The 15,951-nt window shown below is 41.2% G+C and overlaps 1 protein-coding gene across 9 annotated transcripts; it reads right to left on the reverse strand.

Annotated features, from left to right (window-relative positions):
• Positions 1-638: 638 nt before the first annotated feature.
• Positions 639-14,408, reverse strand: LOC127000340 (peptide-N(4)-(N-acetyl-beta-glucosaminyl)asparagine amidase-like). Of its 9 annotated transcripts, XM_050863954.1 has the most exons (12): positions 14,264-14,366; positions 13,112-13,173; positions 12,690-12,842; positions 11,966-12,154; positions 10,709-10,879; positions 9,970-10,100; positions 8,958-9,185; positions 6,948-7,096; positions 6,050-6,319; positions 5,551-5,709; positions 4,939-5,160; positions 639-4,011 (listed from the first exon to the last, which is right to left on the reverse strand). In XM_050863954.1, the coding sequence occupies exons 3-11, from the start codon at positions 12,759-12,761 to the stop codon at positions 4,988-4,990; spliced, it is 1,542 nt and encodes a 513-aa protein (XP_050719911.1). In that variant the 5' UTR covers positions 12,762-12,842; positions 13,112-13,173; positions 14,264-14,366; the 3' UTR covers positions 639-4,011; positions 4,939-4,987. The 9 variants fall into 9 exon arrangements, with proteins under 9 accessions (XP_050719911.1, XP_050719905.1, XP_050719906.1 ...); XM_050863948.1 differs by having other exon boundaries at positions 639-5,160; XM_050863949.1 differs by lacking the exon at positions 14,264-14,366 and adding an exon at positions 14,049-14,197 and having other exon boundaries at positions 639-5,160.
• Positions 14,409-15,951: the final 1,543 nt, after the last annotated feature.

Consider the following 15,951-nt stretch of genomic DNA (forward strand, 5'->3'; position numbering starts at 1 on the left):
CTTTTTTTCCACCCAGTTCTATCTATACCCATTGTTATCCTTTCTCTCTCTCTCTCTCTCTCTCTCTCTCCTCACAAAATGACTCCCTTCTAGGTTGCTATTTATGTGCACCCCATAGCGCCTCCGTGGTGTAGTGGTTAGCATGCCTGGCGACGAAACCGCGGACCATAGGACAGTTTACGCCCAGTTAGCTATTCATCCACCCACTTGGGCTGGTCAATAAATGGGTACCTAGGGAAAGCTGGGGAATGTAACATGTGGTAACCCGGAAGTCACACTGGTTCTGTGTCCCAGGGTAATAGGTTCATGTCCACCATACATAGGCACAAGAACCAGTGGGACAGAGATAAGCAGTGAGGCCGCACGCTGCTAGAGTATTCCCCACTTCATCCTTACAGGATCAAGGGCCAATGAGACAAAAATAAGCAGCAAGGCCACGGCAGTTTAGCACATCCCAAATTTTACTGTTACTGTAGCATTGGGTAGGCTCGCCTGAGGGACAAGGTAGATGGCCCCAGCCTATTAGTTGAGCTGGTAAATATTATTTGTAGTAGCTACTGTGATATGACTCTTGCTCTGCCATCAAAATAAAAGCATTACCTTAACATATTACAGGATACAAGAAGATTACCTTCACATTAGTATTTTTTCACATTTATTATGAATATACAGTAATCTTTTTGGTGTCACAAAAGATATAATGTTCTGATGCCCAAGACCTATGAAGACAGCTCTACTGGCCAGCTTGCAGCTTGGGTCTGCATGACAGCACCACACAATGGGTCTCCGAAAAGCATTAGTGTATTAATTTGGGCAACATTTTAAAAGCATTACTGTTACAGAAAATTATTATGCATACTACAGTGACAGTCCATTCCAGCAACTCTGATAAGAAATCATGCTAGAAATATGGCAAACATATTTGTTGTCTTTCTTTTAGGCTGTCATGACACATGCTTTTGATATGATTCTGCTCACCAGAAAAAAAGCAATCAGATCTACAAGTTGATAATTAACATGGTACAATGACTGATAATTAAAACAAAAATGATACAGCAGCCCACTTCACACTGTCATGGTAAGACAGACTAGAGGTAAAGGGATGGAGCCAAAGGGTGAGCACTGCTTTTGGCCCTCACAGAGTAAAGATGATTGGGTGACCAGTTTTTGACACTGGAATCATATTTCTGATTTTTCCAAAGCCCAAATTGCTCCAAGAAAATTACTTTACACTAGACAGAAAATACAAGTTGTAGTCCTTGCACTATAGCATTCCTGAGAACCACTGTGTGATGCTGCCTTGGCCCAAGATATGAGCGGACTGGCAGACCTGTGCACATAACCCTTGCTGAGGTCTATGTTCTCTAATGGTTCGGATTGCTCACTATCCTGCAATTAATCAGTGTTTATTAAATAATTTGTCAGCACTGAAGCACCGGTTGTACGGATCAGTTATGGACGTGGCCCTTGCCAGCTTGCTTTGGTACTGTCTCACATACTCTGCTGCTTCTCTATAGTGTCTCTGACATAGCTACTGCAAATCATTTTTCAACACATATAGCTCTATTTGTCTGTCTATCTATCCATCTATCTATCTGTCTATCTATCCATTTATTCATCTATCTATAGCTCTGATTGCACTGTTTGTTTTGATGCTTAAATGTCAAGCTTCTTTCCTTGCTCTGACTGTACAACTCCATTCTTTCATAAAAGAAAAAAACATCTATAGCCACCTACAATTCGTCCCATGCACATACGCACACACGCACAGTCGCACACACCCACAAACACACACACTATGAGGCTCTCAACTCATGGTTTGAGGTATTCTGAAGGAACTAGCAAACCAATCATCACTCATGGCACAGAATAACTCTACTAACTCCTCAGCACAGGAGGCCTACAGTCAGTCCCCGGGTCACAAACAGCTTACATTCTTCTGACAGAACATAAGTCAGATTTGTCTAAAGTCAAAACACACATAAAATTTATAATAAATACCACATCTATCCTTGCAACCCATGATATAGCCCTAAACACTTATGGAATTTAAAAGAGAGCACGTCAAACTTTTATGCTTACATGCTTGAATGGGCAGCAATGCAACTTTTGATCAACCAAAGTGAGTGGTGCACTGACTTGTTGCTACAGGCTTGCGATAACCTGAGATCACAAGTAAAGTACAAGTAATTACTGTCTGTGTTCTGAGGATGCATGTTTTATTATCTAACAGTTTTTCAAGCTGGGACCATCAGGCCTACCTTCTCCCCTTTTCATCAAGCCACTCCCAAGTGAAAGTAAAGAATAAATCCATCTCCAAGCCATTTACTGTTGAATCATTAATTCCTGCTTTACTGTCAATGATGCACTGAATGCATCCATCATGTACATCCATCATGTGCCAATCAGGACACCTCCTGTAAATTTGGCAAGACCTGATTTCATATCAGTTCACTCAACTGCTGATGGAGGGCTCTCACCTGCCCTCTGCTATTAACCCTCTCGCGCACAGTAAGTTTCCAGTAAGTTTCTCTTCCACTCACCATGCATCTCTCAGGCCCGACCAGCCTTTTTTTGCTGCCACGAAACTCTATATTCCCGTACGTATTTTACCCTCACAGATATATCGTACCCCAATAAATTTGGTATCAATGGCTTCATAAAGACTTGTACTAGAACATGCGCAAATAAAAATAGAGGAAAAAATATATATAAACAATCGAAACTCGTTTCAAGTCTCCGTATAGAGTATTGTAGACAATAAATCCTAAGTACCAACTCTTCCTCACTTGCTATCTCGAAATTTTGTGGGCCAACTTTTTTAAGCCGAATATATGTTTCCAAGCGGAATTTAGTGAGGATTCTTATGGTATCCTCAAAATCTTCATACGCCTATTAGTTCCTGAGTTACACCAAGAAAACTGTATTTTTTCCTCTCCCGTCAGAGTAGGCTAACAACTAAAAATCGCTCCACGCTCCTCATTTACGCTCCTTAGAAAGGTTGCCATATGTTAGCATTAAGAAACTTATCCCAATTAATGACACTCCAAATTTGACGCACTTCCACCGAAAACTTAATTTTTAATCAATTTTTTTACTTTTATGACGCGTTTCGTGTCATCGTGCGCCAGGACCTTTTACCTTTGATGACGCGAAACGCGTCATCGTGCGCGAGAGGGTTAAAGAAGACACTTAACCCTTAGTTACCATTGGCCCATAACCCAAAGTTAGTATCCAGGAAAGGCACAATGAAAATAAGGTCTTCCTGCTCCCTTATATCTTTGGTTAAAGCAGCTGATTTCCATCAGCATTGTTGCTGTGACCACTGCACCGTGTCGTATTAAGGAAGCCTTGGTGCTCCACACAACGGTTGATGGGACTGGTTGTGCTTCCGTTAGCCCAAACATGCACCAGGCTGCTATACGATAAATGAATGCCACGGGGAGTTGTAACAGTTTGTGTTGTCCTCCTATCTTGAGTTATCATCCTCAACAAAACAAATAACACCTCAATTCTTGCTGTAGTTTTGGGACAGACACATTTCAGCTCGAGTCAATATAACCACTTACCAAAATACCTATGAATCAATCAAACTAAAACAGGCACAAGGCCTTCATAAAGAAGCAATATTCATCAATACAACATAGACCTTTGACACTAGACAGTAGAAACAGTCCAATATAAAAAAAAGTCAGGTGAAAACATTTTTTTATAAAATCTCTTCAAGTTGATTCCAAAAAGTCACTGATAACTTATGATGCATGGCAATCATGGGCATAACTTATTTACATATGAACCGATGTTGTTTTTAGACTTCCTACTAACAAAGGTTGTAATTAATTAGGTATTAAAGCAAAACCAGGTAAGTTATCATTGGCTGCACTGACCCAACTTGATAGTTGTCTTGGTGGCCTAGGATGGCACTGCTTGTTTATGGAACATGGTCTGTTCAGCATCAGGCCTCTACACTCATCCTCTTGCAGACACATGACTGGCTCAAGAGTGATTATTCTGGAGAACAGAATGATGCCAGTATCTGTGCAGAAACTACCAAATACATACAAAGATGACATCAATGGGATACTCAGATGATGGCAAGGCTGTTATGCTTGGTTAGGCCAGCAGGATTGTTGTGTGTGTGGTGTGTATGGAACAAGCATACTGAGAAGCTGAGATTGTTTATTACATTGTCTCTAGAGATCCCGATCAGCAAGTGATTGGAAGGATGTCAAAATGTCAAATTCATGAAGTTTTAGGGAATAAAAATGATGAATCAAACTAAGACTGGAAGAAAGACAGATGACAGAAGACTTTCTTGGTCTGAGGAAAATCCTAGTTCCTCATCAAGTGCTAAAAGTGTTAATCTTGTAACCCCCAAGTACAGATGTTGGCTGGAATGAGTGGCAGGATAAAATTCCCATTGCGAAAAGACATTATGATGGCACGGTGTGTCCTGTTTGTGCATTAAGTACAAATTCAAAAATGAAGAATGCATTCTGCCATCCTGACGCACGTAATTCACAGAAGTGCCTTTTCCTGACTTGAAGTAGTCCTGGACCACTGGGCAAATAGTCAGTGCATAAACAAGAGAGTTAATAATCTCCAAACAGTTTACAAAAACAGAAGCTAATGGGTTTGACTCAAAATTATACAAGGGAACCTAACTTGGGGCACTCCAGTTTTAACTTGGAACCCCAATACAAAATCTCTATAGGTTTGAGACCCCTAAGGAAAAATCCAAGTTGAAATCCAATAACAACAAACCAGCCTCTTAACTTGGACTTTAAATAACTGACTTTACTGCAGTCCATTTAAACACAAAGAAACCAGGACGTTTGTAACCAGGGGACCTCCTGTAGTTAAGAATCTCACACAATATCCTAAATCCTGGTGAATCATTTTCCTCTAATAAATATAACTCTGAACCACCAGTAGTACCTTCATCACCACATAATACTCCACTACTCCAGAATTCCACGGGGCTCTGCTACTCGAACCTGAGGCGAACATAGAAGGGGAACTCGGTGGAAGAGTCAGGCTGGCGGAAAAGCTGTGTGTGTTGCCACGCTACACTCCCTTTGCCTTGGGAGAGCACGGCCGACACCTCCAGCTTCTTGCTTCCAAGCTGCAGAATGTCGTCAGGGAGCTCCAGCACCCCTTCTGCAAGGGAGAGGAAGTGTCATATCTATTCATATTTTTAAGCAAATATCACCATTGCTAAAGTACAGATCTTACACCCACAGGTTAATTAGGTTAGGTTCCATTTTTTTAAGTGTCCCCTGTCCTGTGAAGGTGAGTCTCTCTTTTTTTTTACAGTACAGGAAGCAGCTCAAGGCAAAAAGAAATAAAAACAAAAAAGCCTGCTGTGCCACAATGTTGCCTAACAGGGTCTAAAAATGCAACACAACCTTAGGGTGTACACATGAACCAAAACTAAAAACAGTCATTCTTCCTCTTTGAAAACTGCTGCTTGCAACCTTGTATGTCTTAAGGGATACATACTTATTCTACTGCTGCTTTTCCACCACTCCAGACTTGTCGCATCCTCACCTTTGGGTCCATTAATACACGCGTCACCAGTGCACACCTGCCACACAATACGCCCATCTTCGAAAGTCGCGTGTTGGAATACCACGATAGCTGACTTGACCTTTAGCTGTGTGTGTGACCAGTTTATCTCCCAGCTGATCTCTGCTTCACTTGACCCCTCTGTCAGACAAGAGAAAGAGTAAGAGAGGAAATACATTAGAAGGCAAACTTTAGTTGTTTAAATAGTAAATACAAATGTACAATCAATAAATTATAAGAGAATAAATTAAAGAAAGAAGGAAAAGATGGAAAAATAAAAAAGAATGAGAGATGGAAAAATAAGAAAGAAGGACAAGAAAAACTAAGACAGACAGATAGACAGAAAAAAGCAAGAGAAAAGGAAAAGAAAGAAAAGCTGAGACAGACAGATACAGAAGAAAGCAAACACAAAACTTAAAATCAAAACAACCCAACGACCACACAGTCAAATCACACAAACAAACCAGTGCTCGCTGCTCACCTGTTCGGCTCAAATAAACCATCTTCCAGTCGGTCTCGTGTTTCCGGCGAAGGTTTATGGCCGTCTTCACCGCAGACTGCCAGCCCTTGGGAATTGGCTCTTCAGCATTGAGTCTAACATATTGGTCTTGGGCGGATGAGTATTTGACGATAAACTCCTTCTTCTCCTCCTCCTTCGAGTTAAGACGGAAAGTGAAAGCATTGGTCGCCTGCGTCTCCCCTCTTGACAGCCTCCACTCCAGCGAACCTGATGACCTGCCTTCCTTCTCCGCTGAAAATTAGAGAGGGATTGAGTAAACAGAAATTTCAACACTCACAAAAAATCAAGAGAAGAAGCTAAGAAATGCACAAGGGGAGAGGAGAGAAAAATGCTGGTTATGACATGGAGGGATAAGAAGTGACCATCATGGATTAGGGAACAAATAAGGGTTGAAGATATTCTTATTATTTATTTATTTATCATTTTATTTTCACTTATTTTTCTTTTTGCAGCAAGGGAGACAGCTCAAGGGCACTACAGAACAAAGTAGTAACAAAAAAACCCACCAAGTGTTGCTCTAACAAAAGAAAAATTGAACAAGAGGTCAAGACAGAGAGGCAACATGGCGGTGAAATTTAAGAGATAGAAGACTGTCTCCTCCTCATCCTATTGTATAAAGTGAGCAGAGGTACACAAAAAACAGGCAAGTTTGCAACAGGCTCGTGCCTGGCCGTCACGTTTGTTTACACATTTGGATTCATGGCTCCGTTTTTTCAGAATTCGGCTACTTGTGTTACATTAAATGTACGTGAATTCAGACCTAGGTCTGGGTTTACCCCAAACCTAGTTCCAGGTTTTGTGTCTAAGTGGAAGGCTATAAGTATCAAGTCCTGGTCTGGCTACTTCTCACAACACTTACATTCTTTTATGGAGCGGTTTCCTGCAAGCAGCTCCACGACCTCAGCCACAAGACGCATCTCCAGGAAGCTTTTCCGTAGGGTAGGGAAGGTGTCCTGTCGCTGCTTGTTCAACTGCATCAGTGTGGACACCAGCCACTTCTCCTGACACCTGAGGCATAAGAGTAAATGTTACTAAAGAAATAAAATTTATCCAACTTTCTTTATATCCACCTATCTGTCGTGGCTAAACCATCAATGAGAGCTCCTGGGGGAGCAAAGAGTCATAGCTCAAGGGAAGAAATGCACTGTGCAGGGAATGACAAAATGACAAAAGGCTTAGAAATTTACCATGCAGGGAGATTAAAAGATGCACACCTACATTCTTCGGAAAGGCAAAGACTGTGTGGTAAGTTAACTGAAGTATTTAAATGGGTTAAACAGAAGAAGGTGATGCTGATAACATATACACTTATTTTGAAAAAAATGTAGATACCCTAAGAAATGGCTACATATTGGATTAATACAGGTTCAGAAAAGAGAAATGAAGGGACAAGTTTATGAATAAGTTAGTGGATAAGATGGAAGACTGTAAACAGATACTGTATTTCTCGCCATATAAATGTACTTTTTTTTCAAAAAAGATTTGAAAATTCACCTTGCGTCTTATACCCCGATGGTTAGGTTTTGGTAGGCCTATGGGTTATTGTTACTGGTATGAAACCAGCATCGAAAACACCTCCATTTGACACAATAGTTCCCAGATGTCCCAAGAATGATATATGCCGCATTTTGCGGCATATAATGCGCACTTCTTTCACTCAGAAAATGCCAAAAAGTTACCCCTGTGCAGTATACAACGAAGGTACAAATATTGATTGATTTAAATAATGAATAGTGTGATGCAATAGACAAGGAAAGTGTGACTAAGCAGAAGAGAGAAGGACATCCGAAAAGATAAAACCATACAGGCCACAAGAAGAAGAAGACGCGCCACACGTGGGAGCCGAGGCGCGGCGTGAACATGAAACACAAACCACAACACCGCTGCGGAGCGCAAGGCACCAGTGTGCCGGGTACCATGGAGATAATGGTTAAAGCAGCTATTACACGGGAACAATTTTGGCAGAGCTGCCTGACGTGGCTGGCTCTGCTCAGTGCCCGTGGGACAGACTTGAGTGGATAAGTTTGGAGCTAGTATTTCTGCTGTGCAGTGGCCCGGCCAGCTGACGTTTTCAGTGATGCATGTTTGAAAGAACGGATATCCATGGATGACTAGTGTTTAATGTATACACATTTTTGTTTCTCATTGTAAAAATAACTAGGTATATTAAAACATATGATTGACAAAAATTAATCATCCAACATCTCTTTCTACTTGAAAGTTGGTATACAGTCCCTGAGAGTCAAAATCAACACCAAGATTGCCCATCGAGCTTAGCATCCCTGTGTGATTAGTTCCCTCAATCGCTTAGTGACAGGTACCACCTGCACACTGCGCAGTGAGTGAATCTACCAACCAACCCTAATTTTAACCTTTTCAAAGTCACAGGTCCTAGGGGTAAGAGCACTGTAACTCTTCATCCAATAGTGGAATACTTTGAACACAGAGAAGAGCACAGAACAACATATGGTAACATAGTCATAATTGTAAGTAAGGTGGAAAAATGTAATACTACATATACATAAAGTTCAATGAAAATGTGGAGTTTTATCTTTTTCCGTGTATTGCCAAATTATAGGTGGGTCTTATACTCCAGTGCGTCTTATATGACGGGAAATACGGTATGTAATCAATGCAAATAAATTAGAATGTTTCAGCTTTCAAATTTATGGATGGAGAAGGCTGGCCTCCTGTAGGCTTATATCTTTGTCTATCATTTGACATTCATTATACATTAAGGCATATCCTTCCTACCCAGCATGCCAATCATAATAAACTGGCAAAATTGTTAATATTAGAAGTGAAGAAGCAAGTATTTGTTAAATAAGCATATGCATAACAAAGCTTCCATGCGCTCCGTCAAGCTTACTTGTTACGTCTCTTCAGCACCTCCTTCTGATCACTGGTGTACCTCCATGTTACGTCAACCACCTCGTCCTTGGAGAAGGCAAAGATGTAAGTCAGCTTCTTGCCCCAACCATGTTCATACATCAGCGGCGAGTCCAGCTTGTTCTCACAACAGTCAGCGTGCAGCCACCGCCCCTGCGACTGGGAGTAAACTTCATTCCATACGTGGTCGGTGTAGTCGAGAACATATCTGCAAATATAGATGAATACATACCACATACATACATACAGTACAATGCAGGATGCAGACCGAGAGAAAAATAAAATTCTTTCCTTTTATATTGCATCACATTATTCATTATTTAAATCAATTAAAATTTGTACCTTCAGCGTACACCACGCAGGATTAACTTTTTGGCATATTCTGAGTCAAGAAATGTGCGCGTTACACGCCACAAAATACGGTATATTTCATTCTGGGGACACCTGGGAACTTTTGTCAAATGGAGGTGTTTTGGGTGTTGGTTTCGTACCAGTAACAATAACCCCTAGGCCTACCAAAACCTAACCATCGGCGTGTAAGACGCAGGGTGATTTTTCGAATCTTCTTTTTTGAAAAAAGTGCGTCTTATATTGCGGGAAATATGGTACTCCCCTCTTAAAGGAGTTAAGTGATAGGAAGGAGGAAATGTAGATTAAAGCTTATTTCAAATATGGCCCCTGGATTTGGTCTGAAAAATTTAGGTATTACTGTACCATAGAATATAGATAAAGCACAAAATATGTACTAGTTACATCATACAAGAAAGTGAATACAGATGGACAACAAATGTAATGGAGTAGAAACCAAGGAAGTGTATGAGAGAACCGAGCAGTGAGATGAAATTTGACAATTCCCTGGGACAGGAAGGAGCACACTAACACCAGCCAAAGACAGCTGGAGGATGTCCTACAGTGGAATAATAGTGGCTGACAATGATAATTAAAATGGACTCCCCCCCCCCCCTCCCCACTCCTGAAAAACTGACACCCACCTTACATCCATGCCCAGAGCACGACACAACAGGCCAAAGCAGTTGGCCCACTCGCCACAGCGGCCACGCTTTGTTTCCAGCAGTTTGCCGGGATGGTTGTAGCGCACAAAACGTTCTGACGTGTTGCAGCTCTGCCAGAAAAGGAGAAAAAAATGTTCCCATCACAAGAGGAGTACTGATATGAGACAAGAGAAACTATACTTCACCTAAGTGAGCAACTACAAAACAGATCACAGAACTCAGCTGTCTGCTTATAACAATACAGTTTTCTTTTTTCATTTTATATTTAAGCTTTGTGTTCATAACAGTAGGTTAGTATGTATTGAAGAGGAGTTAACAAGCTGACTTGTAATGAACTCGGGGTATCTGGGCCAAGAACATTCAGAACCAATACCCTAGTCGATAGTCAATTACCATTCTCCAAAACACAAGTACCTCAAGTCTTCTTCCCACAATTGGAGTGCTATGCTAATCATTAACCCGGTAGCAATGATGGGCCAAATTTGTGGCTTTACCATGTAGCAGTGACAGGCCAAATTTGTGCCATGATATAACCCCCCCAAAATAGATGATACATAATCTGATCACAAATACTTTGATATATATTATGAAATGGTTTGTGTGAGGGGTGATTTTTTCTAATTTTTCTCGTTTGGAGGGACCATCAAGAAACATGATCCCCGCTGCTACCGGGTTAATGCTCTAAAAACTCTTTTTCCTGAGGCTGACACACACTTACACTGCAGGCGAACCCTTCAACTCTGCTTCCGCCCCACAGCAGGTCATCCTGGGTGGGCGGAAGACTTCCCACCATCTTCATTTTGTTGTGACACACTGGACACGCTGGGCTGTCAAACCAGGTGAAGAAGCTGCCCTTGAACCACTCCAGTAACTCCATCAGCAGGCAGTCCTGGGGAAAGATTAGAAAGATCAGAAAGGAGAAGGAGGAGGAGGAGAAGGAGGCAAAGTAGGAGAAGAAGCTGCCCTTAAACCACCTTAGTTAGCAGACAGTTTTGGGAAACATGTATTATTATTATCACTATTAACATAACAGGGTCTAATACTCCTTAAAGAGGCATACTAGACAAGTGGATTGTGTCACACATGTTGTAGGGTGGCCATTCCTTTCTCTGCTGCCCAGGTCTAATGTTGCCAGCTTTGAGCTTTAAAATCCAGTGATTACAGGTAAAACTCCTAACCCACGCCCACCATGGAACCACACCAATGGAGCCCATCCTAGAGCCTGGTCTAAAACATTTTCTGCTCACAAAGATTTTTTTTTTACATCCAAGATCCCAAGGTAAAGGCAAAACAAATAATCTAGTCTTAATAAATAAAAAGCAGCAACACTGCTTAATGAGGCCTGAGGAGTCTCCAGGGTTCACTCAACTCCTCAAATCAACTTCTTAATACACAGACCCTGAAATTACCTAGAATTATTCATCGTTTTTAATTTGTCTGTTCTATTTGAGCACTATATAAAAATGTGAAAATACAGAGATCTTGGCCATCTGACCAGAGACTTGAGGCATTGATCAATTTCCAGACTCCAGACTAGATCCAGAGTCTTAGCAACCCTACATACATCCCTATTATGGCTAACCAGGTCCCCATTAAGGGTAGGCGGGCCAGCCAGGAACTCAGAAAAAATGGGATCAAACTCATGTCAAAAGCATCATAGTTAGACCCCCTTCCATCTGAACCACTGCATTGCATGTCCTTATGTATTTTTATAAATCACTTTTCTTACAGTAGAGGAGGCAGTCAAGGGAAAAATAAGTAAAAACAGCCCACAGAAACACTTTTAAGAAGTGAAAAGGAGACGCCCAAATTGAGTATTCTAAAATGGGATAAAAAGGGATGGAAAAGTGACAACAATGATTAACTCCTGCACTAGAAAGCTGAACAGAAAAGGATGATGGGCTTGAGTGGAGAGGCTTGTGAAGTCCATACAGCTTCAGCACTTTAAGAACAAACGAGACAAAGTATTTTTCACCTGAAGGTCCAGAGGCTTTTCCTTCTCACTGATCCCTTTATTCACTGAGGCCAATCTGATTCTTGCCTGGCCATTGAGCTTTTGTTTGGGTATTTGCTGCCTTGCCTTTTCCTGCAGTGATGGGCTCTCATACACAAGGACTCTTTCAAAGTTTGAAACCAGCCCTGACTTCATCTCTGCCTCAGAACCCTGTCAGAATGAAGAGGACATAGTGAGGAAGATGAACACTGTGTTTACCTGTATAAAAGTTGATTTCTCCCATTTGCAATTTTCAGAGTGAACTGGTGATGATGTCTGTTATTTTTCTTAGAGTAATATGTCATGATGTAAAATGCACAGCATTAGATATGATGTAATATCTATAAATCTTACCTATATATTTGTATTAGAAGCAAAAACTCTGAATATAATTTATTACAGCAATTGTGCATCAACCACTTAATTCTCAACTGATGAACATTTGACGTGCTGACTCCCTTACTCCTGAAAGGGTCATGTCAGATCAGCAGCAAATAACATGAGTGAAATAAAGCTAATATTTCCATTGTGATCTAAAGTGACTGGATTCATATTCAATAATAGCTATGCTTCATACGTAACTTGCCACTAAGATCTCAAACTGAGTAATTACATCTGTATGATGGCCCCCACAAGGAAACAGCTAGGCCACCTTGGCACCCCCTTCTTTGAAACTTGGCTAGGGCTCTGCTAAGTGCACACATACCATGCGGATGAGACTGATCGGTGCCACAGAGGCCTCAGCGGACCCCTGCTGGCTCCCACTCAGTAGTGACATCTCTGTGTGCTTGGTGCATCCACTGGTCAGGTCCACAACTCAAAATTCATTCTTAAGGTTACTCATTAAGTAAACAAACACCTGAGGAGAAAAATCAGCTGATGAGATGCATAAAATATTAAGGGTGATACTGTACTCAATTCCACAGGAGGAAAGAAAATCCCACTAGGGCACCCCATTCTAAACTGTCAAATTTTGTGCAGTATTGATGTGAACAGCCTATATGAGGTACATTCATGTGAGAGCATACTACATTGAAAAACAAGATAATAAATTGTATTAAGTTTTTTTTTATACACAAGCATAAATGTAATATATATCTTAGAAGTCTGGTGATAAAACAAGCATACCAAGAAGGGGTGGCAGACAGCTTTTTCTCTGACCAGCAAAGCAGTGCACAGCATCCGACAACCTGTACAGCATCAACCCATTAAAACAAAATATTTTGATGGCATTAGACATTTTTTGTTATTTTTCTTGCAGAATCAGTTAGTATTTAACCAAAAGGTAAGGAAAATAACAATCTTTTGATTCACTATCAGAATAAAGTTGTGGAGGTGGGGTCCAATATCAAAAAATCATATAAGGGGTGTGATAGATTGACTGGAAACAAAAAAAGTTAACAAGCTGCCATATTCCAGATACCAGATTCTTAGACTTTTTTGACAAGAAAATTGAGAAAATCATTAGAAATTTTAGTGCGAACTTATTTCTGTGAGGAGGTATTTCTCGCAACACTGGCTGGATCGCCGCCGCCATATCCCGTCCTGCGCTGCATACTTTTCCGCCGCCCCACACTGCGTGCTGAATAAATTTAAACTAACCAAACCTAACTTTACGTAACCTACCTAACGGAAGAGCTTCACCCCCCTTGACCCCTCTTCCATTTGCGCCGGAAAAGCAGTACAGCAGTGTGTTGTATGGACACAAAATATACCTCATATATGGGGTTTGGCCCCCCTTTTATTTTCCGGAAGTCACTTGTTACTGCACTACATACAAGGACCAAAACATAATCCATATTGCAAGTATTAACTTTGCTAGAGGTGGCTACCCTCTCTTCAATATCATAAAAAAAATAGTAGCACAATATTTCATTGATATTTGCATACATGTTTTGAGCCAGAGTATCGGCAGGAAGACAAGAGTTGAAATCAGACCTAGTCATGAAAAGCATTTTAGTCTGTTTCGTCATCTCTTCATTCCTTCCCCCAGCAGGTCACCACGACCCGCTGGTCTACGGGAGGGTCGGCATCGGCCTGCAGCCCGGCCTGCACACACACACACCGTTACGTAAGGCTGGGCGTGGGCGTGGGCGGACCGGGCTGCCGAAATATGGACGCTGGTAACTCCCCGACACTCCCCCTTCCTGCCGGCCTGTGTCTGGGCTCGGCGAGGCGCTGCGGCAGCCTCCACCACACGCCCCGACGCCCGCACCACGACACGGTATTACTGGCAGGCTGACCAGCGGCCCTCACACCCGGGAATACCGTGGAACTCACGTCCTATTAGTTGATGTGCGTGTTGTGAATAATTGTGATTGCCGGAGACGTCACATCCACGCGTCCGCCTTTGCAACGGCACTTTATCACTATATTTATGCACCATTTTTTCATGTCAGCAGGGATCACTCTCCCCCATGTATATCTTTACTAGGTTAAGCTAGCTAACTACAGACTGCTTCTAATGTACTGAAAAAATAGAGTGCGGAGTGCATAGGATATTTCATTTGCTTCTCATTTGATAAGGTTTTAGTTCCCGGTCATACCAACTGCGTCAATGGCTTAATTAGGTGGGGATGCCTTGAAAATTTATAAATCCAGTGTTGTTGTTAATCTTAGGGTTAATCTTAGGGACCACTACTCCAAACCAATATTCGTAGTAATTTAGCACATGAATGAGGGAGCGAAGGGGGTTTTGGTGATGGTGTGGGCGTAAGAGAGGGAGGATATGGCTGTTAATAATTATATACATGGATGGTTGCATAATAGAAATGAAAGATGAAGTGGGTGATTTAGGTGCAAGGCTGAAAATGAGAGGTACAGAGCAGTCCTTGATGTTAAGTCTATCTGTAGAGGATGATTCTTTTTTTTTTTTTCATTTAACGTCATTATTTTCCCTTATGGAGCTGGATAAGTCAATGAAGATGCTGTCATCATTCATCTTGGTTTGGAGCGGGACTTTTCTACCTCATAATCAGGGGCGAAACTACGGGGGGGCATGGGGGGGCATATGCCCCCCCCATTAATGAACTGTGCCCCCCCAAATGCCCCCCCAATCAAGATGGGACTGCTCATAGGCGTACGAACCAAGCCCAGAGGTGGACTGGGATGGGCTGTAACCAGGCTTACCCTCCTAAAATTTGGGCAACAGCCTGTTTTTTTATTACTATAACTAGATCAGGAATTCCCAGTATGGGAACCAAGGTCCAAGGAGCGTTAACTTTGAAAGTGGCAGGCCCAGACAGGGTTGATATACTCATATTTTTGTATTTAAAAGTGTCTTATGTTTTATTTATGTATTTAATTTATTTTGGTTTTATATTATTAATCTATTTATTTATTTATTTATTTATTTTATTTTCATTTATTTTTGCCATGCTACGGTGGTTAAGAACACTTCACACATGTCACAGAGTTATAAAGTATTATCGCTGTAGGTCTGTGACTGTGACACGTGTTACTGGAATCCGTCTTTCCGTCAACAAACAGATAGAACCATAGATATAATATAAAAGCGATAATATGAAAATAAAATAAAAAACTATAATATAAGAATATAATATAAATTTTCATAATATATCTATGGACAGAATCGCCTCGTGTTCATGAAAAAAGTCCATCATTATTTATAGTCTTCTTAAATAAGAGTCACCCCCATAAAAATCAAATATAAGATATTTATTTTTATCATATCATTGTTCATTGATTAATAAATAATAAAGAATAGGTTAAAAATTGTGGTTCATTTACGTGATACCGAAAATAAATGATAAATTTGAGTTTTGTACTCAGTATTGTGTATAAGTTTGAAATAGTTACCATTCAATAGGCAGTAGCATTGATAGAAAATGGGAATAATCAGCTGTGTGGTGATGGTGGTGACCGTGGTGCACGTGTACTGTATGGTGGGTGATGCTTTGCTACTCCCGCGGGATTGGGAGTGATTTCACGGGCGTCATCTTCTGTCC

Source organism: Eriocheir sinensis, chromosome 18, assembly GCF_024679095.1.
Source record: "Eriocheir sinensis breed Jianghai 21 chromosome 18, ASM2467909v1, whole genome shotgun sequence".
NCBI classification, from domain to species: Eukaryota; Metazoa; Arthropoda; class Malacostraca; order Decapoda; family Varunidae; genus Eriocheir; species Eriocheir sinensis.

What these genes read in the sequence shown, in the direction of transcription:
- LOC127000340 (XM_050863950.1), bottom strand. Translation starts at nt 12,761, where the DNA reads ATGTCACTACTGAGTGGGAGCCAGCAGGGGTCCGCTGAGGCCTCTGTG. An exon ending in CGATCAGTCTCATCCGCATG is followed by an intron (nt 12,155 to 12,689) that starts GTATGTGTGCAC and finishes TCATTCTGACAG; the next exon opens with GGTTCTGAGGCAGAGATGAA. An exon ending in GTGCTGAAGAGACGTAACAA is followed by an intron (nt 7,097 to 8,957) that starts GTAAGCTTGACG and finishes CTTATGCCTCAG; the next exon opens with GTGTCAGGAGAAGTGGCTGG.